Source organism: Peromyscus maniculatus, chromosome 7 (assembly GCF_049852395.1).
Source record: "Peromyscus maniculatus bairdii isolate BWxNUB_F1_BW_parent chromosome 7, HU_Pman_BW_mat_3.1, whole genome shotgun sequence".
Taxonomy (NCBI): Eukaryota; Metazoa; Chordata; class Mammalia; order Rodentia; family Cricetidae; genus Peromyscus; species Peromyscus maniculatus.
In genome coordinates this window covers 2,156,899-2,181,438 of record NC_134858.1, presented here as the reverse complement: position 1 = coordinate 2,181,438, position 24,540 = coordinate 2,156,899, and the positions used below count along the sequence as shown (strand labels likewise).

The 24,540-nt window shown below is 37.7% G+C and overlaps 1 protein-coding gene across 6 annotated transcripts in view; it reads left to right on the top strand.

Moving 5' to 3' along the window:
• The window catches only part of Gria4 (glutamate ionotropic receptor AMPA type subunit 4), a 384,585-nt gene that overhangs the window by 145,699 nt on the left and 214,346 nt on the right, over positions 1-24,540 (top strand). For all 6 annotated transcript variants that reach the window (XM_006983747.4, XM_016002319.3, XM_006983746.4 and 3 more), the window contains exon 4: positions 9,378-9,617. In XM_006983747.4, coding sequence (XP_006983809.1) covers positions 9,378-9,617 — 240 coding nt within the window. The remainder of the gene's footprint in view (positions 1-9,377; positions 9,618-24,540) is intronic.

The following is a 24,540-nucleotide window of genomic DNA, read 5'->3' as shown; positions in this document are numbered from 1 at the left end:
CAGTGACTATGCAATAATTATTGTTTGTTATTTTATATTAAAAGTTAAAATTCACTTTTCTTTTTCACTATTCAGAACATATTTTATTAAGCTTAGTTTACTCTATTAAATTATGCTGCATTTATGTCCTTTTATGTATAATGTTTGAATACTTATTTATATGCTAATCAATAGCAGATGGTATGAGAGATAACCAAGCCAAATTTTGATTTAGTGTTTCCGAAGCTAAATTTATAATAAATATGGAATGGACTCAGCTATTAAATTTGAATCCATTGGACCAAACATTACATTTTTTAGGGTTTCATGTGAAGATAATAAAATTGAACATTTGACTGATAGCCTATTCTTACACATTGAAGACATAATAACCCTCACCTGCCAAGCCAGGGCTCTAGATTAAAATGGGGGGGGGGTAATGTTCGAAAGAATAACACTATAAACAGAAATTTGCAAAGGTACATGGATGACAGAATTCATCCACAACCAAATGTTAATCAGTATATATTTAGTATATTTTCAAAGTAGGAGTAATAGATGCAGAATGGCAGAAAGCTATGAAAAAATTGGATTATATATCATGATGAAAATGAATAGAAACAGAAGAACATGATTAAAAATAGGAAGTTATGAAGTTGGTAGTAAATTATACTGAAATAAGCTAAGTAATATGGTAAGAACCAGAGCAGCGGGAAGTCATGAGCTTGCACTGAAAATGTATGGAAGGGGTAAGTGGTAGGAGGGTTTCTGCAAAGTTCCTTAGTTTAAAACTCTATTCAGTAATTAACTTCTTACAAAAGGATCTTATATTGTGCATAGAAGAATGCTGGAGTGCTCCCTCATCATTTTTTTTTAAAGATATAAGGACAGAAGAGAGTATGTACCATATTCTAGCTCCCCATGGTTCCCATGCAGCATCAGTCCCTCTGGGGAACTCCTGGAGTTCCTGGAGAGATGCTGTGGGAAAAATACTCTTCCTCCTTTTTCTGAATATTTTTTAAAGTCTGTATGGAGGTTCAGTAGCAAAATGGAAAGCTGGAGTTGAAGACTTGAATTGTAATGCTAATCACTAATGAGATAACTTGTAAAATATATTATGTAAGTTAGACCATAATATAAACATTTTTTTCCATAGAGTAAAATAAAGGTTATTTGAACCATGGACTGGGGATGTAGTTTAGTTGTAGAATACATGATTAACCTAAGTGTAAAATCTGGGTTCAATAGCTAGAACCCAAAAGCAAAATTAAACAAACTAAAAAAGTGAATTGAATCAGATCTTTAATTAAGTGAAGATTGAAAGTCACCCTAAAACTTGTGTGAAAACAAGAACACATGAAGGAAATGAGTTAAGCTCAGACTGTACTATTCACATAAATACATCCAGAGTGTTGGAGGGACACCCACGAGGTTGGCACCTGGTTCATAAAATGAATTACTGGATCATTGAAGTTATGAAAATTGAATTCTATGGAAACCTAAGATGCCAGTGCTTTCAGTATGACAACCCTGTGTCTTAGAAGAAAATGCAGGTCAATCACACTGCCCAAACACTCCTTTGAGAATGGTTAATGTGTTCCAAGGGTTAATCTTAGTTCCTGGGGCATACAGAGTTACAGATAGGTGAACTTCCTCAATAGATTTCCCCACAAACTGCTCCAGTACCTATTGAAGTGGTGTCTGTTGTGTGGAATCTAAACATCTTATATCTTAGCTTTAGATCAACTGAGGTATCTTATTCTCTAGAACTTTTACTGTGCTATTTAATAATAGAATTATTTAAACTATAACTGTACATAGAAACTGATATCTAAAAAGGCAGCTTTTTGTTTCATGTTTCTTCATAGGATGGTAAGTTTATATGTTGTCATTGAATGTTTTCAAAAATATCTCATGTATGTCATTTAAAGATGATCAACATCTACTTTCTGCTCATTTTTATACTCTCCTGTTACAACATTTATTTTTTATCCCTAACTTTAAGTTAAAAAAAATAAATACAAATAAAATAAACCTCCTAGATTTATTCCAAAATCTCAGAAATTATATGATGCAGATAAAGATGCTAGAAATTTTAACATTTTAATAAAAATTTCTTCATTTTATTGAGAGTCAAAGGTTAACTCAGTTAAGAGCACTTAATGGTCTTACAGTTTCAATTTTCAGTACCCACATGGCAATTATCTCATAGCCATCTGCAACTTTCATTTTAGGGAATCTTAGCCATACATGCAGTCTTGTTTTACTGTATGCACAGAGAGGGGGGAGGGAGGGAGGAGAGAGGGAGGGAGGGAGGGAGGGAGGAGGAAGAGGAGGAGGAGGAGGAGGAGGAGGAGAGAGAGAGAGAGAGAGAGAGAGAGAGAGAGAGAGATTAATGTCTCCCAATGACTATAGTTCTGTGTCATTTAAAGTGTAGATGATAAAAAGTCGTCTAAGTTTGTTCCATAAATCAGTCTTCCTCACTTTACAGCAATGCAAAAAGGATATTCTGTTTCTCCCAGAAAGGCCTGGCTCAAGATTATGGGTGATTATTTTAGGGTTATAGCTACACAGTTGCTCCTGGTTCACTCAATTGCTTATCTGCCCTAAAAAATGATTTTCCTCTAAAAATCAGTTTCTATTTTCAAATATGATTCAAGCAGACTTCAGGGTTGTGACAAAAGATGAAATTAATACAGAGTAAAGTTATAAATAAAAGTTAACAATTCGTTTATCAAATGCAGTCCAAGAACAGATACAGTGAGCACATAGCTTAGGAAGCAGGTGATTATTTCTTCAATTCCTATTTAAAAAAAAAAAATGTCAAAGTATATTGTTATAGTTTTTAGGCAAGAATAAATACAGAAAAAATTTTATCTGTCATTCTTAAAAGCTTGGAGCATAGAGTTTGAGATGTTTTAGAGGGTCATATATTACTTATTGTAATCAATTTTCTCTTTAATTCAAATAAGCTTCTTAATTCGGGGTTTTAATTCAAACCAGCTTCATGCAAGGCTTGGCTGTCAGCACAAACTTAAGAAATCACAGTTGACTGTATGATAAATGCACACTTTTTCTGTGTTCTGTTATGTCCAGATCTTGGGTACCACCCAAAAGACTACCACAGAGACCGAATCCCCTATGTAAAAGCAAAGTGCCTTTATTTCCAAGCTCAGCACTTGGACTCTCTGTCCTATGCAGCAGTGAGAGCTGAGAGCCCAGAGCCCAGTCAGGATGGGGTTTTTTATCATAGTAGAGGTTGAGGTGAGAGGATTGCCAGGGTCCAGGACATTGGGTGACATTTTTCTAGGGATATAGGAAATGTTTGGAATGTCAGATAGTTCCTCTTAGATGCAGGCCCCACTGGGTGGGTTTAACTTATGGCTTTTCCTGGGTCTAGGTGTTGCCTGCCAGAAGCTGTGTCTCGGCCTCTAAGCCTGTCATGACAGCTGTGTGGTCAAGCTGTTTTCAGAACCCTCACATTCTCCCCTTCATAAGTACAAATGACAGGACTCAATAATAAGTCCTACCTGTCTAGGGGTTTAAGGGTATTGAGATCTAAGAACCATTAGCCAACAGATTTTTTTCATGGCAGTGACATCTGTACCTATTGCCATTCTCAAGACTCTATAGTTCTGATCTTTGAGTACAGCCAGATTATGATCTTATATAATACCTCTTTGGTTCTGCACAAAAAAGGTCAAGTGTCTTATTGCAGAACCATTTTAGTTAATAAATTTATCAATTGACAACTCTGAATCTATTTTCCTGGTACGTCAATGGGCATTATAGTTGGCCATCTTGCCTCCATGCCAGGGAGTTTCCTTTTAACTCAGCATTTCAGCATTTTCTGGACAGGGAACATGGGATAATGTGTTCTCTTCTGAAACTGTTTCTAGATGACATTGGGGCACTGTTGTCAGGGCACCAAAAAAGATGAAAAGCTAGTCAAAGGCTAAAAGGCTAGTCAAAGGCTGGGCAATCTAGCATCTGTCAGAAGCATATGGCTATCTGACCCTGCAGAGACAGGGAACAATCACATTGGCTGGGCTAGTCCACATCAGCTTTTAGCAAGTCTGGAGCTCACAATCATCTGGAGCGGTGTAGTCAGCAACTGAAGCTTGGAGGTATCTGCCAGCCAAGTAGAAACCTGTTGAGACAAACTTAAACTATGAACAGAAGTTAAAATTTATGAACTTATTTGGAGCCCTTATTCCTAGTAACTGGGAAGAGCAGGAGTCCTGAGACCAGGAGAGAGAAAATATTCATTAGCAATAAGCTGTACTTATCTGGGGTCCTTTCTACCTCTATGAAGTAGATCCAAGGTTTTATGACTCTTTAATCCTCTGAGGCCTATATGAATTATCTTACAAAATGATGTAAAAGTTTTAGATATAAGTGTTTCCAAGCTGTACTGAAATCCATATCATAGACAAAGCAGGTAATGGGTATCTGCAAAACAGCAGAAATAGACTCATACCTTTGAGTTCCAATAAGAACTACAGATTTGGGTTAAAAGCATGTACATTTCCTTCTGTCCAGAGAGCCAGATAGAAATTAGACAGAGATTTTTGGCCTGATGTGAAGCACTTCTGGGTTTATATTTAGGTATATTTAGATGAAAACTAAAATAAATCTAAATTATTGAGCTTGTGACTGAACAGTAAGTAGTCATTGCTCTACCATCTTAATCAGAACTCTATTAAATGTTAAGCTCTGAACTGTTATATCATAGAAGGGAAGAGCAATCTGAAACATTTCTCATACTCTAAATCATTTATTTATCTCTTTACAACTTGCATTTATATCTTAAATAATTTTCTGAGAGCCTCAAAGCTTATAAGCTTTCATATCCTCAGACCTTTCTTATACCCATATTTAAACATTTATGACTTATTTAAACTTTTATATCTTAGAACATTTTCTTTAAAATGAGCTAACAAGCTAGCTATAGCTTATGGATGCATCTGGTTGTCTGAGGCTGCCAAGCTGACCAAGTTGTAGCTAGCCTACCTGTCAGTACTATCAGAGATCTGAGAAGGATATATTATATCTGAGTGCAGACCAAGCAACTTCCAATCCTATAAATAACAGGGACCCATCCATATCCAGGTCTTCATAGCATTGGAGGCACAAGTATCAGAGCAGCAGCATCTTCTTTGGCAATCAGACCCATAAGGCAGAGTTTTTCCTGTGGAAGAGGAACACAGGAAAACTGACTTTACTTTCTCTAGGCAAAATTCCCCAGTGTCCTGCTGCATGTCCACAGTCTGAGCCAGGTCCTGGCAGCAACTGTTGCACTGGGGTATCTTTCCCTGTTGTCAGCATTGCTATAAACCAGGCAGAGACATTGTGGTGCCCCATACATAATCTTCTCTGCAGACCTTGGGTTACTGCTAGGATCTGGGAGTCTGATATAATAACTTTTAGGTTACCATTTTAAAAGCCATATTCTACAGACCTCTGAAGTGTGAAGGTTGTCCAGGTATATCTGAATAGACAAACTTTGTTTCTAATTATTTGTTTTAAACTCAACCCTGAAAACATATACAAAGGACTGAGTATATGAAAACATACAATTATCCCTGTAATTACTTACATCAGTACTTAACATGACTACAATTAAAGAACTTGATTGTTTATAAAATGACTATTTACTTATATTCTCTAATAGCTTACAATAGTTAGCCTTAAAAACAATGATTTTAAATTGAAGCTCTTCTGGTATCAAATACAGGTTCAGTAAAGAAACCAAAACAAAATATCAATATAAAATATTTATATGACTCAGTTTATAACTTAAGCTTAACGAATTTAGCAAAGACAAGGAGGCTAGGCATATATCCTTAAGCCTCACTGGTTCTTAACTTTCTCAATGCTATTTCCCAACTACAGTTTTGCCATCGTTATGAATCTCAATACAAACATCTGACATATAGGTGGTCATAGGTTAACCCTATAAAAAGGTTTTTCAACCCCAAAGGGTCGAGATTCATGGAGTCAGAAGCTGTCCCAAGCCCTTTGCCTAGTTCGTTGTCTTGCTGCATCATAAGAAATGAATTTCCCAGTTTCTGATTAGTATTTGGTGCTTATGGCTGTGACCCTAATTTTTAACCTTTTATTTTAAGTCCAAATATTAACAATATAGAGCATTTTATAAACTTAAAATGTCCCATAGACCTATAAATTTAAATACTTTAAAAACTGTTCTTAAAAAGGTTAAGATCTCTCAAATGTCTTTTTGCACTATCAACAATAAAACACCTTTTTTTTATTTTTAGAGGGAGAAATATGGCATCACCACGGTCTGTATAAAGTAAAACCAAACTCCAGAGTGCAAACAATCCCAAAGTTCAACATCTGAAATTCATCCACAATACTTTTAGTTCTTTTACTTAGAGACTTGGATAATTTCTTTGGCCCTACCCTTGGCAGCATATATATAGCCTGCCTTCTAGATCTCAGTCTGCTCCATTTCATTGTAGCTGGATGCTTCTGGTGACTATCATCTGGGTGACTCTTAAGTTACAAAGGTTAGCTGCCAGAGCAAGGTACTTTTTTGTGTATAAAAGCACTGAGGTGCAAATTTTATATTTAACCTTATCTATTAAACACATGCAGCCATCTCTTTAAATTCTGTAGAAGCTTGCTGTTGAATACTTGGCAAAGACATAAGTATTTAGGTGTAAGTCTCTAAATTAGCTTTTTGTTAACCTGAATAGAGCTTTATAACCTTTAGTAAAAGATAGTTGCTAGCCATGTGGCTGCCTAAGAGGTCACCAGCAAAGATGGAGGAAAGCCACATGGTTGCTGTTGAAAGCATGATTTTTCTAAACAATAATTACTTGCACACATACACATGGTTGGATCCAATTTACATACACATACATACAATTAAAGCTTGCTTACATTTACACATACGGTTAAATCCAACTCACATATATGTCCACATACACACACACACATATATCTCCATTTTTAACATAAACAGTTTACAATGAAGAACCATCAGCTATTTTTAAAATGAAAACCAACCAAAATTAACTTTTAAATTCAGTATTTGCAGGTATAAGAAACCACGACAAACATAGTTCACATCCCCTCTGACCTTCTACCACCTTCTATGTCCTTTTAGTCCATTCCTTTGATCCCTCAGACATTTACTTCAGACAGATTCTGCTTTTCTTTTCCTTTTTTTATTTTCTTCAAACACAGAAACTCTTACCAAAGTCTTTCTTGTCATTCCCCTCAATAGTCTAGAATATATTGTAAAACTACAAAATTTTAAACAAGAACAGAAATACATGCATATATATAACAAGAATAACTCTAAATTTGCATCAGCACTGTACCGACATGAAGAAAATATTGGATCTTAGTGATCAAGGCAGCCCTGGCTGTAGCATTATAACATAGCCGCCATAGCTTGGCAACCATAGGCAGTGACATTCCATTCTGCCCTTGGAGCTAAACCTTGGTCAGGTTTAGCCCCAGGGCAGGTCTTGGGAGCCCCACCCCCCAGCATGGGAGATGGAGTGCAGCATGGCGACAGAGCAGCCGACTAGAAGAGACTCCATGACCCAGCTACGTGCTCCAAGCTAGCCAAAGTCCCACCTGCTCCATGCTGCTCCACCTTGTAGCTCCCTGCGTGGGAGCCCAGCCCAGAACCTGCCAACCATGTCAGGGTCCAGTGGTGCTCATGGCCATGTCCCTATGGCAGCCTCTGGGCCCCCCTGACCACCTGTGCCACTATGCTACAAAGTCTCTACCCCACAGATCCCTGAGCGTGAGGGGGGCCTGGTCCTGCCACTGCAGCTACTGCCCACCTGACGCACTGCACCACAACAATGTGTTCCTCTGCCTGCTGCCTGTTCTCCAGTCAGAGAGCAAGGACGCAATGGGGACACACTCTTAGTCCATCCCAGTTCAACCAGTATAGCACGAGTCAAACTTGAGGCCAGGGATTGGGGTGAATGCTGGAAGATCAGAGAGACAGAACAAGCCACAGCTGTCTCACCTCGACAATTCCTCAGCTGATCCTGTCTCCTCAGACTGGAAGCCTCTGAGTCCTCACCCAGAATGAATCTCAGCTGAACTGTTGCTCAAAAGCTTAAAAGCTTAACCAGCTTAGTTTCTGGTTTTCATGCCTTATATACCTTTCTGCTTTCTGTCATTATTTCCTGGGATTAAAGGCGTGAGTCACCATGCCTGGCTATTTCCAGTGTGGCCTTGAACTCACAGAGATCCATGCCTCCAGAAGGCTAGGGTTAAAGGTCTGAGTGCCACCATTTTCTAGCCTCTGTATCTAGTGGCTGTTCTGTTTTCTGACCCCAGATAAGTTTATTGGGGTGCACAATATTTTGGGGAACACAATACCACCACAAACCAAAGGGACCCTCTGTCCTTTCTGCTGCCCATCTGGCCCCAAAGGCTGTCCACAGGAGTAGGAGTCATAACCAGACACACAAGCCCAGGCATAAAACATGCATACATGTGGCCACATTTCTCACACATTCACACATTTATATAGGCAGGACATTCCAACAGAAAGGCAAACAATTTTCCCAGGGAAACAGTGTCAACTGACCACACACAGTTTTGGGATTCCGCACCCCTACTACAGATAAACAGATGTGGGGTTCTCCACCCCCACTAATGTGGCCTGAAATGTCTTTCAGCCCCTTGTGATCACAGTCTGTCTCTTAACCGGTCCTGATCACAATCACTGATTTAAGCTAGCCACAGAAATGAAACTGAACAGACAGGACAGACAGACAGACACTTATAGGCTGGCTTCAGGCTCTGCAGGTAGTGGTCCCAGTGGGCTTGGGGGACCCTGGATAATCCCCTAAATGTTATGCCCAGATCATGAGGACCCCAAAAAGACCACCACAGAGACTGAATCCCAAATGTAAAAGCAAAGAGCCCTTATTTTCAAGCTCAGAGCTTGGGCTCCCTGTCCTACACAGCAGTGAGAGGAGAGAGCCCAGAGCCCAGGCAGGATGGGGTTTTTATCATAGCAGAGGTTGGAGTGAGGGGATTTCCAGGGTTCAGGACCCTGATTGGCTGACATTTCTTTGGAGTGTAGGGAATGTTTGCAATGTCAGGTATTTCTTCTTAGATGCAGGCCCCACTGGGTGGGGTCAGCTTATGGCTTTTCCTGGGTCCAGGTGTTGTCTGCCAGAAGCTGTGTGTGGGCTTTTAAGCCTGTCATGGCAGCTGTATGGTCAAGCTGTTTTGGGTACACACACACACACACACACACACACACACACACAATTCCATATCATAAATTGCTAACATTTCAGTGATTTTCTTTTAAACCTTCACAGGCTTCAAGTGGCCGGTTTTGGAGTATAACAATTAGTGATGGCCTTCTCTGTTTGTTTTTTCCCCAGTCTGTTCCCAGTATTCTAGAGGAGTGTTTGCCATTTTTGGACTCTATGACAAGAGGTCAGTGCACACCTTGACCTCATTCTGCAGTGCCCTACACATCTCCCTCATCACGCCCAGCTTCCCCACTGAAGGGGAGAGCCAGTTCGTGCTACAGCTAAGGCCTTCATTGAGAGGTGCACTCCTGAGCCTGCTGGACCACTATGAATGGAACTGTTTTGTCTTCCTGTATGATACAGACAGGGGTAAGTCCTATCTTTCTATATTCGAGGAGCTCTAACTTTCAGTCTGAGATGCCTTTGTATCATTTATGTGACTTAGCAAAAGCATTTTGATCCTTAATGCTTCTAAAGCGAGTGAATAGTTTGGGCATATTATCAATGTTTCAATTTTAACTACTATAAGATGTTTCTAATTTAAAATGTTTCTAGTCTGGCATGGTGACTTTTCCCTTTGTTCTTAGCACTTGAGAGGCAAAGGCAGAGGCAGGCAGATCCCCATGACTTCTAGCCTGGTCTAAGTAGCAAGTTCCATCCAGGCCAACTGGAGCTACACAGTGTGACCCTGTCTCCAAGCAAAGCAAAGCAAAACAAAACAAGTAACTTCTTATTTCTGAGCAAACCAGCTCTGCAAGTTTGTTAAATTTGGGCCACAGAGAAAAACAAACCAAGGTGCTTTTGCTCCATCAGTGGCAATTCTCCCAGAACACTCTTTGATTTCTAGTTCACCAAACTATGTGCAAATATATCAACTGAATAACTCTATTGCTAATTGTCCAGCAGATACCAGCAGGGTGTTCAGTATATCAATCAGTTCCACAGCTGTTTATTTAAAGAATGCTTCAGATCTCAAAGTTGACACTCAATCCCAATGAGATAGCCTCTTGCCTCAGATGCCACCCACAAACTATAGGTTATCTTTCTGTGCATTTGACTAACCAGCTTTGAATACATGTTTATCATGCTGCACACCAGGGTTCTAGTGACTGTCTCCCTCTGCTTGATTAATTAGCAAGATCAAATCACAGAACTCAGGATCTCTTTGCTTATGTCTTATATACTGTAACATTATATAATTGTTCCAAGGAGAGTATGTTTGGCAAAGCATAGAGGGGAAAATTTTCCTTTGACTTATTTTGGCATACCTTCTTTGATCTGTTTCATTTCTGGTTAGCATTATATTTGTAGAAATGTTTTTTTTTGCTCATTGCATAATGTATTTTCAGAAATCTAGCAAATGATATTGTGGGTGGTATTATACATATGTGTCCAATCTCAAAACAATTCAGTGCCCAAGGTAATGATAGACAGGCAGAAGAATGTGTTTGTGTAGGTGAAGGCTGCATCATATTGTTCTATATTTACTTTAGGGGCTTTACTGCATGTGTGTTTTTATTTATTTTTTTTAATGTGTAAAACCCATTAAATGCTGATTTAAAAATAATATAGGAGAGTGGATGTGGTGATATTTTATTTGTGCTGAAATGTGGTGATATTTTATTTGTGCTTTAATGAAGTCTGCCTGGAGATTAGAGGAAATAGCAAACCATTTTAAGTAAACATGTAAGTCAGGCAGTGGTAGCACATGCCCTTAATCCAATCACTTAGCAGACATGGTCTCTGTGTGTTCAAGGTCATACTAGGGAACAGAGCCAAGTGTGGTGACACATGCCTTTAATTCCAGTACCAACCATAGAGACCTGGAGGTCTGTTCAGACAGGCAGTGACAAGGAAGTGAGGTAGCTGGGCTAAGATAGCCAATGAGAGGGCAGAACAGCAAGGTAATAAAAGCCTGAGTAGACAGGAAGTCGTGGCATTTTGGAAGCTGCAGAGTTGGTGAGGTAGGTTGGCTGGTGGCTCTCACTGTCTCCCTGATCTAAGGCTCTGGTTATTTCATTTATAAGACAGTTTATCAATTTGTCTTAGAGGTGGAATAGCAGTAATACTAAGTAAATTAACATTAGTATCAACTGATATCACAATAAAAGTACTGATAACAGCTTCTTTGAAACATCTTCCAGATAGAATTAAAAGAGTATAGGAAAGGGTATACCCAAAGGTTGACATGGAACTTTTAGTATGTACAGTATATATTGTAAATGCCATCCTCTTCATCTTCTCAATCTTTAGTTACTAATTACTACACTTGTCAACATTCTGATATCAGCTTCTTCTTTGTAACCCCTTTCAGACAGGACTAGAATGGCATAGGCCCAGGGTAGCCACACCCTATGCAGTGACCCTGGTCCAACTAAGAGAGGAATGGTTAATGTCTGAGATATATCTTCTCCTCTTTGTCTTCTCCATATCTGGTTACTAATTGTCACACTTGCTAACATTCTGATTTCTACCAGGGCTGTGCTTCTTAACTCCCCAACCATATTTTATAGATAAAATAAGATAATTGGCAAGTGAAGGCAAATGAATTAAGAATCTTCCAGATTCTATGCAAGTATAACATGAGAAAGTATGAATAATTTGCTCTTAATACTTCACCGAAGTATGTCCTAGATCAGGAAAAGAAAATCTATCCAACCCACAAACCAAACACAAAAAAATTCCTGAAGTCTTAAATTTTCTTTTAGTAAATCCCCATGAAAACACTCAAGCAATTATCTGTAGTATAATGAATTCATCAGGATTTAGAATACATTTTTATAATTAATCCAAACACATCTAGCTATAAACATTGACTTACATACTTGTTGCCTCTTGCCAAGTATAAGGATAATCTATTCCTGTAGAAGGAAGATAGTGTTATGTGTAACTTCACCTTATTGTTTGACCAAGGACAGCAAGACAGCCAAGAAAGATGAGGGTATATAAACAGCCACACAGAGTCTTGTAACTGAGATAGAATCAGTAGGCAGAAATAGGCAAGGAGCCTCCTTCTCTCCATAGCAGAACTTTCAGATGGTATGATGTTTACTTCCTGCCCTTCTTAACTCACAGCTCCACAGGCTGGCACCATCTTGGATTTAAAAAGGGAACAATGGGTTGAGAATAGAGAAGATGAAACCAATTCAGTGAGCCTCCCTATTGTGGAAAAAGAGAGATCCATGCTTTCCCATTGTGTTCTACTGTTTCTGATTAAGACTAGAAGAGTTACATTGAGGAAAAATATAAGAGCTGGTACGAAGATAGGAAGAAGGGCCATGAAATGTCATCTCCTGGGATAGATGTAGCCATTACAATCATGAACTCATAGTAGCTACAGATGTCTGCTGCACTCTCTTTGCCAAGAACAGATACATCAACACAGGCAAGGATAGAAAGTAGAGCCCTACCCTTACTGATAAACTATTAGCTACTGATGGATTCAGGGAGTGACAAAGTGTCTTGAGTTGTGTGCCTACTGATGACCAAAGTGTAATGGACACTTCCAAATAAATAATCACACAGTTGTACCTGCCTAAACCAAATGGATCACTAAGCAAAGCCAAAGTCATGAGCCTTGGAAAGAGATAGGTAGGGGTAAGGGAGAGTTGTCCTAGATAAAAGGGAGATAGAGGGACTTGAGCAGAGAATAATCAGAACACATTATATTCTCATATTAAGTGATCAAACAATAAAATTAATAAAAGTGCAGCAAAGAAAATTTTGGAGGATTTGAAGGTAGAAAGCTGAAAGTTAACCTGAATGAGTGCTATAATCTAACAAGGACTGCCAAAGAAGGGGATTGAGAAAAGAACAATAAACAATGGCAAAGGTGACCACAGAAAGAATAAAGCAGAGCAAATAGGAAAATAAGCTGTCAGTTGATGGAAAGTCCTGAAGATGAATAGGTGCCTTCAGTGAGTTTTTGCTTCAGACAGCCTTTTTTTATTTATTAATTAAATTTAATTTTACATATCAGCCATGGATTCCCTTGTTCTCCCCCCTCCAGCTTTCCCGCCCCCCTTCCCCCAGCTCCCTCCCCCATTCCCATCTCCTCCAGGGCAAAGACTCCCCTGAGGATTGAGTTCAACCTGGTAGATTCAGTCTAAGCAGATCCAGTCCCCTTCTCCCATGCTGAGTGAAGTATCTCTGCATAAGCCCCAGGTTCCAAACAGCCAGTTCATGCATTGAGGACAGGACCTGGTCCCACTGTCTGGATGCCTCCCAAGCAAATTCAGGCAGCCTTTTAAACATGTGCTAGCTTAGTGTGGCCTAAATGGGGAATAATGACAGTGCACATCAATCCCTGTAAATGGCTCTGCTGTGTTGGTTGGTTGGCATCTGTCTTAGTAACTGTTCTATTGCTGTAGAGAGACACCATGACCAAGGCAATTCTTATAAAAGAAAGTATTTGACTGGAGGTTGGTTTACACTTTCAGAGGTTTAGACCATTACCATTATGACTGGGATCATGGTCATACACATGGCACTGGAGAAATGGAGAAATAGTTGAGAGATTTATGTCCTGATCCACAGGCAGAGAGAGAGAGAGAGAGAGAGAGAGAGAGAGAGAGAGAGAGAGAGAGAGAGAGAGAGAGAGAGAGAGAGAGACTGGCCTGGTATGGGCTTTTGAAACTTTAAAGCCTACCCCCATGATACATGCCCTCCAACAAGAGTACACCTACTCTGACAAGGCCACAACTATATGAGCCTATGGGGGCCGTTCTTATTCAAACCACCACAGCATCTCAAAAAGTGCTAGACACACATTGTTTACTGACAGTTCTACCTGGGTGGGTGTTCTTTGCCTAGTTCTTTTGGGCTATCATTATTTAGCCATTGAGCAGGAAATAACAGTAGGCAGATATGACTAAGGCCTTTGAAGTTCTTCACTGGAAAGGCGAGTCTTTACCACAGCCTGGAAATTCAAAATTGCAACAAGCAAATGCAAAGTGAGTGCAAAGGAATCCAGAGCCTGATTTTCCCATGTTGATTATTTTAAACTTTTTTTTTTTAATATTAAATCTTTTTTTCATTTGCTATAGCTCTGAACTTACTTCAAAAATGCATAATTCAAATTTGTCTAAGTTCTAAGGCAAAACATGTTAGATTGATAGAATATGAATATAAAGATTTAGTGTAGTTTTATCTGAAAAGAACAGGCCACTTAGGCTTTCTTAACAATTCCATATTTAGGATGACCCATGATCTTCTAAAATGGTTCATGCTTGCCTGAGAAGTCTTTTAGAAAACAATAATATCATTCTAGATGATGATTTGAAAAACTGGGGGAAAAGACTTTCCTTGTGGAACTCTGGTTTAATACACTGCCTAAAGAAAAAATATATAATGGCAAATCTGTGTCAACTGTAAAATTTGAATTAACAATGTGCCTTAGGCATTTTTTGCCATGATAAAACAGGAATAGAGAAGGCAAAAACTTACAATGTCTTGCAGTGAAAAAAAAATAGTTGTTAGATGCAAAATACAAATTTCCTAGCTGAAGTCTTAAAACTCCTGCCAGTCTTTTACATATTCAAGTAAAATAGTTTTTAATACTGTAGCCAAGACCTTGGCAGTAGATGATCTAAGGACACAATGTTTTCATTTTCAAGCTTTACAAGTTATTACACTTGACCTTGAACAAGTGCTCAAATATTACTAGTTTTGAGTTACTTTTCTGTACTTAAAAAATAGAATTAAAAAACATATCTACTGGGTCATTTATTATGAGTCATACATAAAATGCTTATAAAAGGAATACTCTATGAGAGATATCATTTTTTATTGTTATCATCATTATTACAAGCATGGTCGTCCTATCATATTGTGAGTTAAATCCCTGAATAATTATTATTTTAATATTCTTTTGTTTGTTTGTTTGTTTATTTGTTTGTTTTATTGGTTTTTCCAGATAGGGTTTCTTTGTATAACATCTCTGGCTGTCCTGGAATTTGCTTTGTTCCCAAACTCACAGAGCTCCACCACCACTACCTGGCCATTTTAATATTCTTACTCATGAGTTAAAGGTGTTTAGTTGATAACTGATATTATGGAGAAAGGCTATGGCCATTAAATACCATGTTACTTAATAAGAGTGACCTGTATTGAGTTCAAAATTCCCTAATTGTAAGAACAAGTGACGTAGTATTCATGTGCAAATATACACACACCTTACTCATTTTCATTTTAGAAGTCTTAATATTTAACCCCAAAATTGATAGATTCTTGTTGAAAGCCAGAGAAAAATTTTTATTTGAGATAATTTGTCTATAACTGGTAGGTGACTCTAGAATTATTCTGGTCTGTCACCTTAACAACATCTCTATCAGACATTGCACTCACTTCTTTTAGTGCTCCTGCCACAAATGTTCGTTTCACAACATGGGCCAATAGAATCCTGTATCCTAACAATCTACATAATGGCAAACAAAATGCTCAAGGAACATCTGAGATTAATATCAGAGGAGTAATGTCAAATCCAATGGAGGGGCCATGTCTCAGAATGTATGCATGGATCACAGTTAGAGTAAGGTCAGCTTAATGTACAAATACAGCATCTTTCAAAAGGAATGGGCAAACTCGTAGTCGATGTAAAAGATGACTGTAATCCTCTTTCTGGGGGGCACGATGGAGGCAGAAATAATCAAAATGTCTATAAAAGTGTAAATGAGCAAAGAAAGCACACCAGGTAGCACAGACCCAAGCCACGAAGTGAAGTACTTCATGGAGTTTTGTGAATGGGGAAAAGTTGGGCTTGAATGGAACCTGTGCTGCATAGACTTAGTGGGAAGTAGAAGCTAAAAGGCTGGCAGCCTTCACTAAGACCATCTTAGAACCATGGAGTATCTTATTAAGCAACTCTTGAAAACTCCTAGACATCTATGAGACAAGAGTCTTCCTTTCATAGTAGAATTCAAAACAAATCTACTGAACCCATGACAATCATCCAGAATTATTCTTACCATTTTATCTTTTCTTGGGTGGTGGTGGTGTATGCCTTTAATCTCAGCACTCAGAAGCAGACGCAGGTACTTGTGTGAGTTTGAGGCCAGGCTGCTCTACAGAGTGAGTCCCAGGACAGTCAGAGCTACAGAGAGAAACCCTGTCTCGAAAACAAACCATTTTATCTCTTCTTTGGGGTGATAACAAACTAGATTTTATTATCTAAAGAAAGTAATCATTACCACATAAAAGATCATGGTCTTACTGTTTTCCAAAGTTTTAGGGTTTTTTTTTTTGTTTGTTTGTTTAATGGGATCCAATTAAGAGCATAACAATCATACCCTACTGTAGAGTGAACTCAATAGACATCTTTACTGTTGCTAAGCCTGGGTCTTTAATTTGAAAGGTGGATGAAACAATTTTGTGAGGTTCATCTCACTCAGATAATTTTGCATATTTACCAGGTGATAAACCCACACCTCACCAAAAATAATGCCATAGCAGGGGGTATTCCCTGTAAAAGTATATTGCACTCTACTTCACCCTGTAGCCCTTAACTAAAAATGATGCTATAGCAAGAAGTATTTTCTGTGAATGTTCATGGTTCACTCCTTCATTCCACTGGTAACTATTTAGCCTTCCACAGATGAACTTTTTAAGAGACTATAGAAGAGAAATATTTCCATCAGTTTTTACTTAGGGAATATTTGAATTATGACTCACTTAAAAATCTGTTCTCTTCATAAATCTCTTAAAATACTTTAAACACAACCTTGAAATGCCACCTCAGAAATAGAAAATAAACAGAAACTGAAATTAACATGAACATTTGTCACTAAAGCACACTAATGCTGTTCTTTTTCTGTAGTTTCACATACATCACAGTGAAACATCTTAATGTCTATGTAGATTTTCCCCATGAAATGTATCTTACTTGAAGCATTTCACTTACTTCATTTTTTGAATTTTAAGTTATTTTCATGATATTAACCACTATTCACTCAATTATATAGAAAATAATGGTAATAAAATATACAGTTTGCAAGAGTGGTAGTGAACACCCATAATGCTTTACTCAGAAGCTTGAGGCAGGAGAAGTGTGAGCTAGAGGCCAGCCTTGCCTCATAATAAGCTCAAGGTCAACAAAGAAAGACCATGTTTTAAATAAATACAAAAACAAAAAATAGAAAAATCAAAATCTGCCTGACTTTTAAGTCTAAAAACCACTCTTTTGAACTAAATTTATGTTATAAAGACCACCTCCCCAAAAGAAATGCATTAATTTGCACAAAAACCATAAATGGTATATCACAAATTCAAAGGTTGTAAGTGCCTGAAACAGTTATTGATTGGGGAGGACAAGACTGAAGGTGAACTGTGGCCACCTGTGGTAGGTGCATGTTGCCTTCATATTACTATAGTTGGGGAAAGGTGGGTAATGTTTGAAGGGGTAAACAGCAAAGGATAAAATTAAATAGCTTAATTTTTTATTTTAATCAAAACATTTCTCTTACTAGTCCCTGGACTGAACACCAATGTTTCTTGTCTAAAAGCATGGAAAGAAGGTGGGTTTAGGCTTACAGTTCCTCAAGAGAACATAGCTATACAGTGACAAAATGAAACCATTGGGTCAGATATTATAATAGCCAAGGTGCTCATCAAACCCAGAAGCACATGACCAATGATGCCATATGTCCACACAGGGCCCAGACATGTCCTCAAGAAGAGGACCATTGGAGCAACACAAGCATTAGAAGTGGGTTCAAAGAACATCCCATATTAGCTAGCACCCCTCATACGGTTGCAATTAGTGCAGAGACAGGCTGGAAAGTGAATTAAATATAATTGAAGTTTTTCTAATTTGACATAGAGAAATATATCCTGAATCCTCTCTAATATTCTGTACAAATCAAAAGGTTAAAGTTGTTGAATTATTCAAGAAATAACAGCAGTCAAAGTATATCAGCCATAGTGGCATGTGTTAAAACATAAAAGACTCACATACATGAGTTAGATCAATGAGCTTCTGAAAATGTCCTGGAACCTGAGTGTTGGTAAAGATACTCCTCTACTGAAAGAAAACAGCAATGTGGAGATCACTATGGAAGGGAAGGTCATCATACAGAATCACATCTAACTCCACATTCAAATTTCAATAATTAGTATTTACCAGTTCCTTTTAAATTGAAAGTTTCTTTTCATTTGTTTGTTTGTTTGTTTTGGTTGGTTGGTTGATTGGTTGGTTTTTTGTTTTCGTTTGCTGATTTTGTTTTGTTTTTAATGTGCATTGGTGTTTTGCCATGGGTGTTGGGTCTCCTGGAACTGAAGTTACAGACAGTTGTCAGCTCCCATGTGGGTGCTGGGAATTGAACCTAGGTCCTCTGGAAGAGCAGTCAGTGTTCTTAACAGCTGAGCCATCTCTCCAGCCACTACACCCATTGATTTTCTTAACTGAAGCTGTTAAACCTCTAGAAAAATAGTCATTAAACTACAACCAAGGGAATGGATTTGACTACTTCTTGTAAACAAAAATCTTAGTGGGACACACCACATCCAACCTTTGGGTGTTGTCTGTGGCTGCTTTTATATGCTCTTATATCAGAGACTATATAACCCATAGAAATCTAGAATATTTGCTAGCTGAAAACAGCAATAAATTACTTCTAATAATATATTTTTGTGCCTTGTAGAACAGAGTATTGCTCAGCCCTCATCAGAGAAGTTTCTTCATGCAGTAAATGAGAATTAACACAGAGTCATGATTGAACAGTGTGCAGAGGGTGAGAGACTTTGGAGCACTCAGCCCTAAATGGGATATCTATATCAAACTGTTCTCCTCAAGGTTCGAGGATTTGTGTGGGAAAGGAAGAGGAAATATTATAAGATATGGAGGAGTTGGATGACTCCAATGTCTTCCAGAAACAGGGCTGACACACGTGAACTCAGAGACTGTGACAGCATGCACAAACCCTGAACAGGCTCAAACCAAACAAAACCCTAGCACTGAGAAAGAGAAGTAGACACGAAGTACCACCTCTAAGAGCTATTACAATTGATACCTACTGGCAAAGGAAAACATCATTTTTTCCCAATAAAGTATCACTAAGTATATTAACCATATTCCAGAGCAGGCCGCATATTCAGGTATAATTAGCCAATACAAAATGGGCTATGTACTTTATTGTGCACTTTATGTTCTTTTGTTTGTTTTCTTACTGTTTTTTTCTTCGTTTGCTTATTTTAATTTGCATTATTTGTTTTTTATGTTTTTTTATGAAGTTGTGTCAGTAGGGAGGTGAGAAGAATAAGAAAGGAGTTTGGGGAGGGAAAATAAGATCAAAATATATTTTATGAAAAATTAATTAAAATTTACTGGCTGGGTTTTTAGAAGACTGAAAATTCTTAGACTATTCATTGAGAATTGATTACTTCAATAGAATCATTTTATATAGGAAAGATATTCAAATCTGAGATACATGTAGATTTGTGTGAATTCATTACTAAAGAACAAATTTTCATAATGCAAAAATACCTTCAAATAATTCAATAAACATTTGTGAAGTTGTTTTTTTTTTTATTTTATAGAAGGGTGTGACTGTGGCTGCCATGGAAACATTATTGTCAATCTTCGGTATCATCAACACAGTAGTTTCCACCATTTGACCTAGGAGAGCCTTAGCTGCCATTTGCAGTGGGATAGTGTTTCGATAACTGAGTGAGTAGGATGTAGTGCTTCCCACTTAACGGCTGTGTCCTGGTCTTCAGGGTACCATTGACTCACAGTTCTCATCAAATCCTCCATTCAAAAATAACAAACCAAGATTTTTATGCCTTTCTGCATGAGATTGGCCTATGAAAGAGAAAACCATTTCCAAAAAATGTTTCGGGCATTAATGTATATATGATTTATGACATGTGAACTGAAGTAAAACTTAACATGAGATGGTGGATTATCACTTCAGTCATATTTAAGGTTATCTTTATTTGTGTTTGCCTTGAGTTTCATGCTAAAGTATCAATCTATATATTTTACATTAAACTTGGAATTATTGTAATGTGATAAAAAAAAAGTTTTCCTATAATAAAATTTATTCAATTATTTCTAAAATCCTAATTGGATCTATGTTTTTGAATGAGCTTTTGTTTGTTTTGATGACTTACACACAAATTCTGTTAAGTAGATTAAAGAAGGGGGTCCCATTAGCTCTAAAATGTGTGTTTATCACAGTGTCCCAAATCATCTTTCTGACTTCATTCTTACCCCAAACTGAGTTTTTCCATCACTGTCCTTACCCAAACCACAACTGTCATTCATGGTAAATCTGCTCACCTAGGCAGATCACCCAAAGCTGCCCAGGGTTCTCAAAAATCATTCAGTATAAAATCCAAGTACTTGTAATAGCATGTCAGGCACACCCATCTCTAATGCCTTGCCATATTCTCATTGCTCTGCCAACAGTATTCTTTCCACAAATGAGAGACAAATCTCTCTCCCTTTGTTCCTCCAAATCTTGTCTCAAAGCTGTCTTCTCACAGCAAGAGCTTACTGACTACTTCTACACAAATCTCCTCCTACTTCCATGCCTTTGTTTGTGTGTTTTTGTGTGTAACACACTGAGTTTAGTTAGGGTCACATGAATAAGTACAGGTAGGGATTATTTACTGAAGCTTGGACAGCATATTCATGACTATACCACTGAATAAAATTATTTTCCTCTAGAGACTATTAACTGCTAATAGCTCCTCAGAAGAGGTGGGGTCTCTTAAGCCCATTGCAGAAAGTTGATAGGTGCCATCTTGTGTCTGTCATTTTCAGATAGTCACAGCTCTGTGAGTTTGTGAATACGGTAGTCCGTAACACAGCACTCCATAACACTCTTCACTCTCCCCCATCCCCTGCCTCTTACATTCTTTCCACTCCCTTCCAGAATACTTCTACTGTCTATCATGACATTGCCCATTTTCCTTCTCCAGTTTCCTTTTCTCTGTCACACATTTCAGCTCTTTTCTTTCTCTGTGCTTTACTTATTTATTGAAGGCTATATAACAGCAGGGTATTTGGTTGGTTTAGTCACTGAAATATTCTTATGATCTAGAGTTATATCTGGGACACTGAAAGTGCTTCAGATGTACATTTTTTTAACATGGGTGAAAATAATTGACAGGAATAATGAAGGACTAGGCATGCATATTCACTTGAATTTTCATGTCAATGGTTGGTTCAGAAGCCCAGGAATACACCCTGTGGGTGGCTTTTAGGACATATAGAAACTCACAGCTTTCTGCTCTCCCTCACACTTTACTAAATTATCTTTAATTGACTAAGCAAATTGATGTTTGTTTTAGATCATACTTTAGAATTGGTAATACTGTGTTATGGTTTAGAAAGATATAGAGTAGGTAGGGAAACTCTAATAACTTGCTCTAAATTCAACAAGCTTAAGCCCAGTGTATATTGATTTTGGATGAAGAACCATACTGAACAGAAATATGAGTAGAAAAAGCAAAACTATGAATAAATCAAAAGGACTATCAGATAAATCAGAAAAAAATGTTTTAAGTGGTATCTGAGATTTATTGGAGCATTTATATTATAATAGGAAGTTCTTTTACAGTATAACCATGTCAAGCCTGGGGCAACAAGCCTTACACATATAAACTCATTCATTTGAAATTAAGTATGTGATACTGTTTTCATTTTACAGAAGGGAAAACTGAGAACCATCATGGCTATAAAATCATGGTTCAAAATCACACAGGAACTTAGTGGCCAGTTAAAGTTTTCCTTGAAGGCAGTTGGAATTCTGAATCTGTACTATGTACAACTTTGTTCTGCTATGAAGACCTCCGTCTTTACTTTAAAACAGAAATATCCAAAGAACATTATAGGGAAAGCAGGCTCTGGACAATTAGCCACTCCACATCCTGGGCAACCCTAACAGTTCCTGAAAGGCTCAAAAAGAAAGGAAAGAAAGAAAGAAAAAAGAGCCGGCCACTGATCCAGATATCTCTGCTTCAGAATGTATTTCAGCATGGGCATCTGAGTTCTGCAGCTGCCGGGTGTGCTCTGTTGTGTGGCCACACGTGTTGGCTGTATGAATAGAGCACACAACAGCAGTGACAAGGCAGGCTCAGCGGGGACTTCCAGCACGGGGTGGGGGTGGGGGATAATGCCAAGCAACTACTGATAGTCAACATGCATGTGCCAGTTTTCTTCCAAATGTTTTTCTATTGAAGAAAAACAAACATTTTCAATGAGAGTAATGGAAGTATACAGATTAGAGTCTAATATTGAATTTTAGGAAATTTAAGCATTGCTTTGGTGTCCTTGAAAAAAATTCAAGGAAAAGACAAAGGAAATCATACTAGATACCTTAAAGGAAAAAAACAAAATCAAATAATACACAGAAGCTTAGGGGAAAGGGGCTCCAGTTCCTAATACATTGTCATTCGGTGCAATTACATAAATACCTGTGAGTGATCCACACTGTGCTCTGTACTTAGTAAGTCCACATACAAACTGTAGATATGCACAGAAAAGAGAAAACAGGATTTACAGACAGAATATCAAGTTTCCAACTTGAGACTAAGTAGAGGGTAGAATTTAAAATAGCATATAAGATGTTAATGGAGGCTTTTAAGTAAAAGAAAAAGAATGCATCCCAGGGAGACGAATTGAGATGAAAAGAAGAAGCAAGGAGTTGGGATCAGCAGGAATGGTAAGTAGTCCACATTAATATGAAGCAATGCCCAGCAAGTGAGCTATGAGTCATTAAGGAGCACTGTATCCTTGGATTCTCTAGCTCCAAGTCAGAGAAAGGACATATAATTGGTGTTTGGTTAGTGCTTAGTGAATAGCATCCTCCTGTGAAGCTAACCATGCTCTAATTGAGGCACTGCAAAATTACAGAACTTTAGAGAGAGCAGGTCATTTTGCTCAGAGAAAACCTTAGAAAGGACAGTAATTGAGTTAAGTATATAAACTGGGAGATTCCATATAAATAAAGAGGAGTCTTTTTAAAAAAATAGAAAATTATGGTGTTGTACAAATAGTAAATAACTCAGTTTTTGCTTAGGAAGTGATTCCAGCAGGGAGAATGAGGAGGATGAAGAGGACCGTGGTTAGGACAACTATGAATTGGAATATGTTCGATTGTAAAAGCCCCACCTAAGAATTTGGAAAATGTGCCCTTGGTGAAGTAATACCAATGGTTTTTTTTTAATAAATTAATTTATGATTAAAGTTCATACTTTAGACACTGAACCATCATAAAAGATTCTGTGACTAGAAAGTCAACTGTAATGTCACATTGTGATGTGTACAAAAGTAAAAAAAGAGCATCATGTAACACATATGTAAGTGCTAAGAAGGTGTGGGGTGCATGAGTCAGCGAGTAGGTTGGCTTCAGTCAGAGTTTATCATTTGGATTTGTAGCCAGATCTTATTTTTAAAGATGTTTGCTTTGAGTTTGATTTAAAAAATAAAAGAAACAAGATATAAACTACAACTTGAATTGAATCCCAGATCCCTACAATCTCTATGTATTTTTATCACATAGCCCATATGCTAGTGAAAATATCAATATGTCCATTTCATGTATTAGTTCTTATTATAGTCAGGTATGTATAGAACAAAGATACTAACGAGCTCTAGTTTGCTATGAGTTTATGGTATATCTAGCATCCTAAAACAAAGAGAGTTAGATCCATGCTGATGCCTTGATTGAATTCTGAAGCCTTTTATTTAAAGACAATTTTTAGTTGTGGGTGGATATTCATAATGTGGTTACTTTGCTCTATAGACTTTGTAAGTTTCCAAAGAAAAGTTATGTTCTTGAAAAAAATTATTTAAAAATTTAAGTGTATTGATTGATATCTTTGATTATTAACCAGTACATGTTTGTCAAATTTTATGTGCTCTCTTCATTTGTCAAAACACATATAAATGCATTTTTAAAACTTTGAGTACTTGGTCATATGTTTTTCAGCCTCTCTTCTATTCATCCAAAGTATTTCAAAAACTTACTTTAGTATTTTCTGTAGTTTGGATCTGAAAAGTTCTTTCTAAATCCTGTGAGCTAGAGGCTTGATCCCTCTCTTTATTGAGGGTTGATGGAAATCTGGTGGAGATGCTTAGGTCATTTGAGACTTATTCTCAAGAGATGATGGAAACCTGCCTGTTTCTTGCCTCTTATTCACTTCTTGGTCATGAGACCAGTATTTCTGCTATACTACCTGCTTTGCCATCATATGCCACCACAGATCTGAATCAACAGGCCACCTATACACTAACAAACTCCTCTACAACTGTGAGCTAGAATAAACCTTCCCTCTTTGTAAATTAATT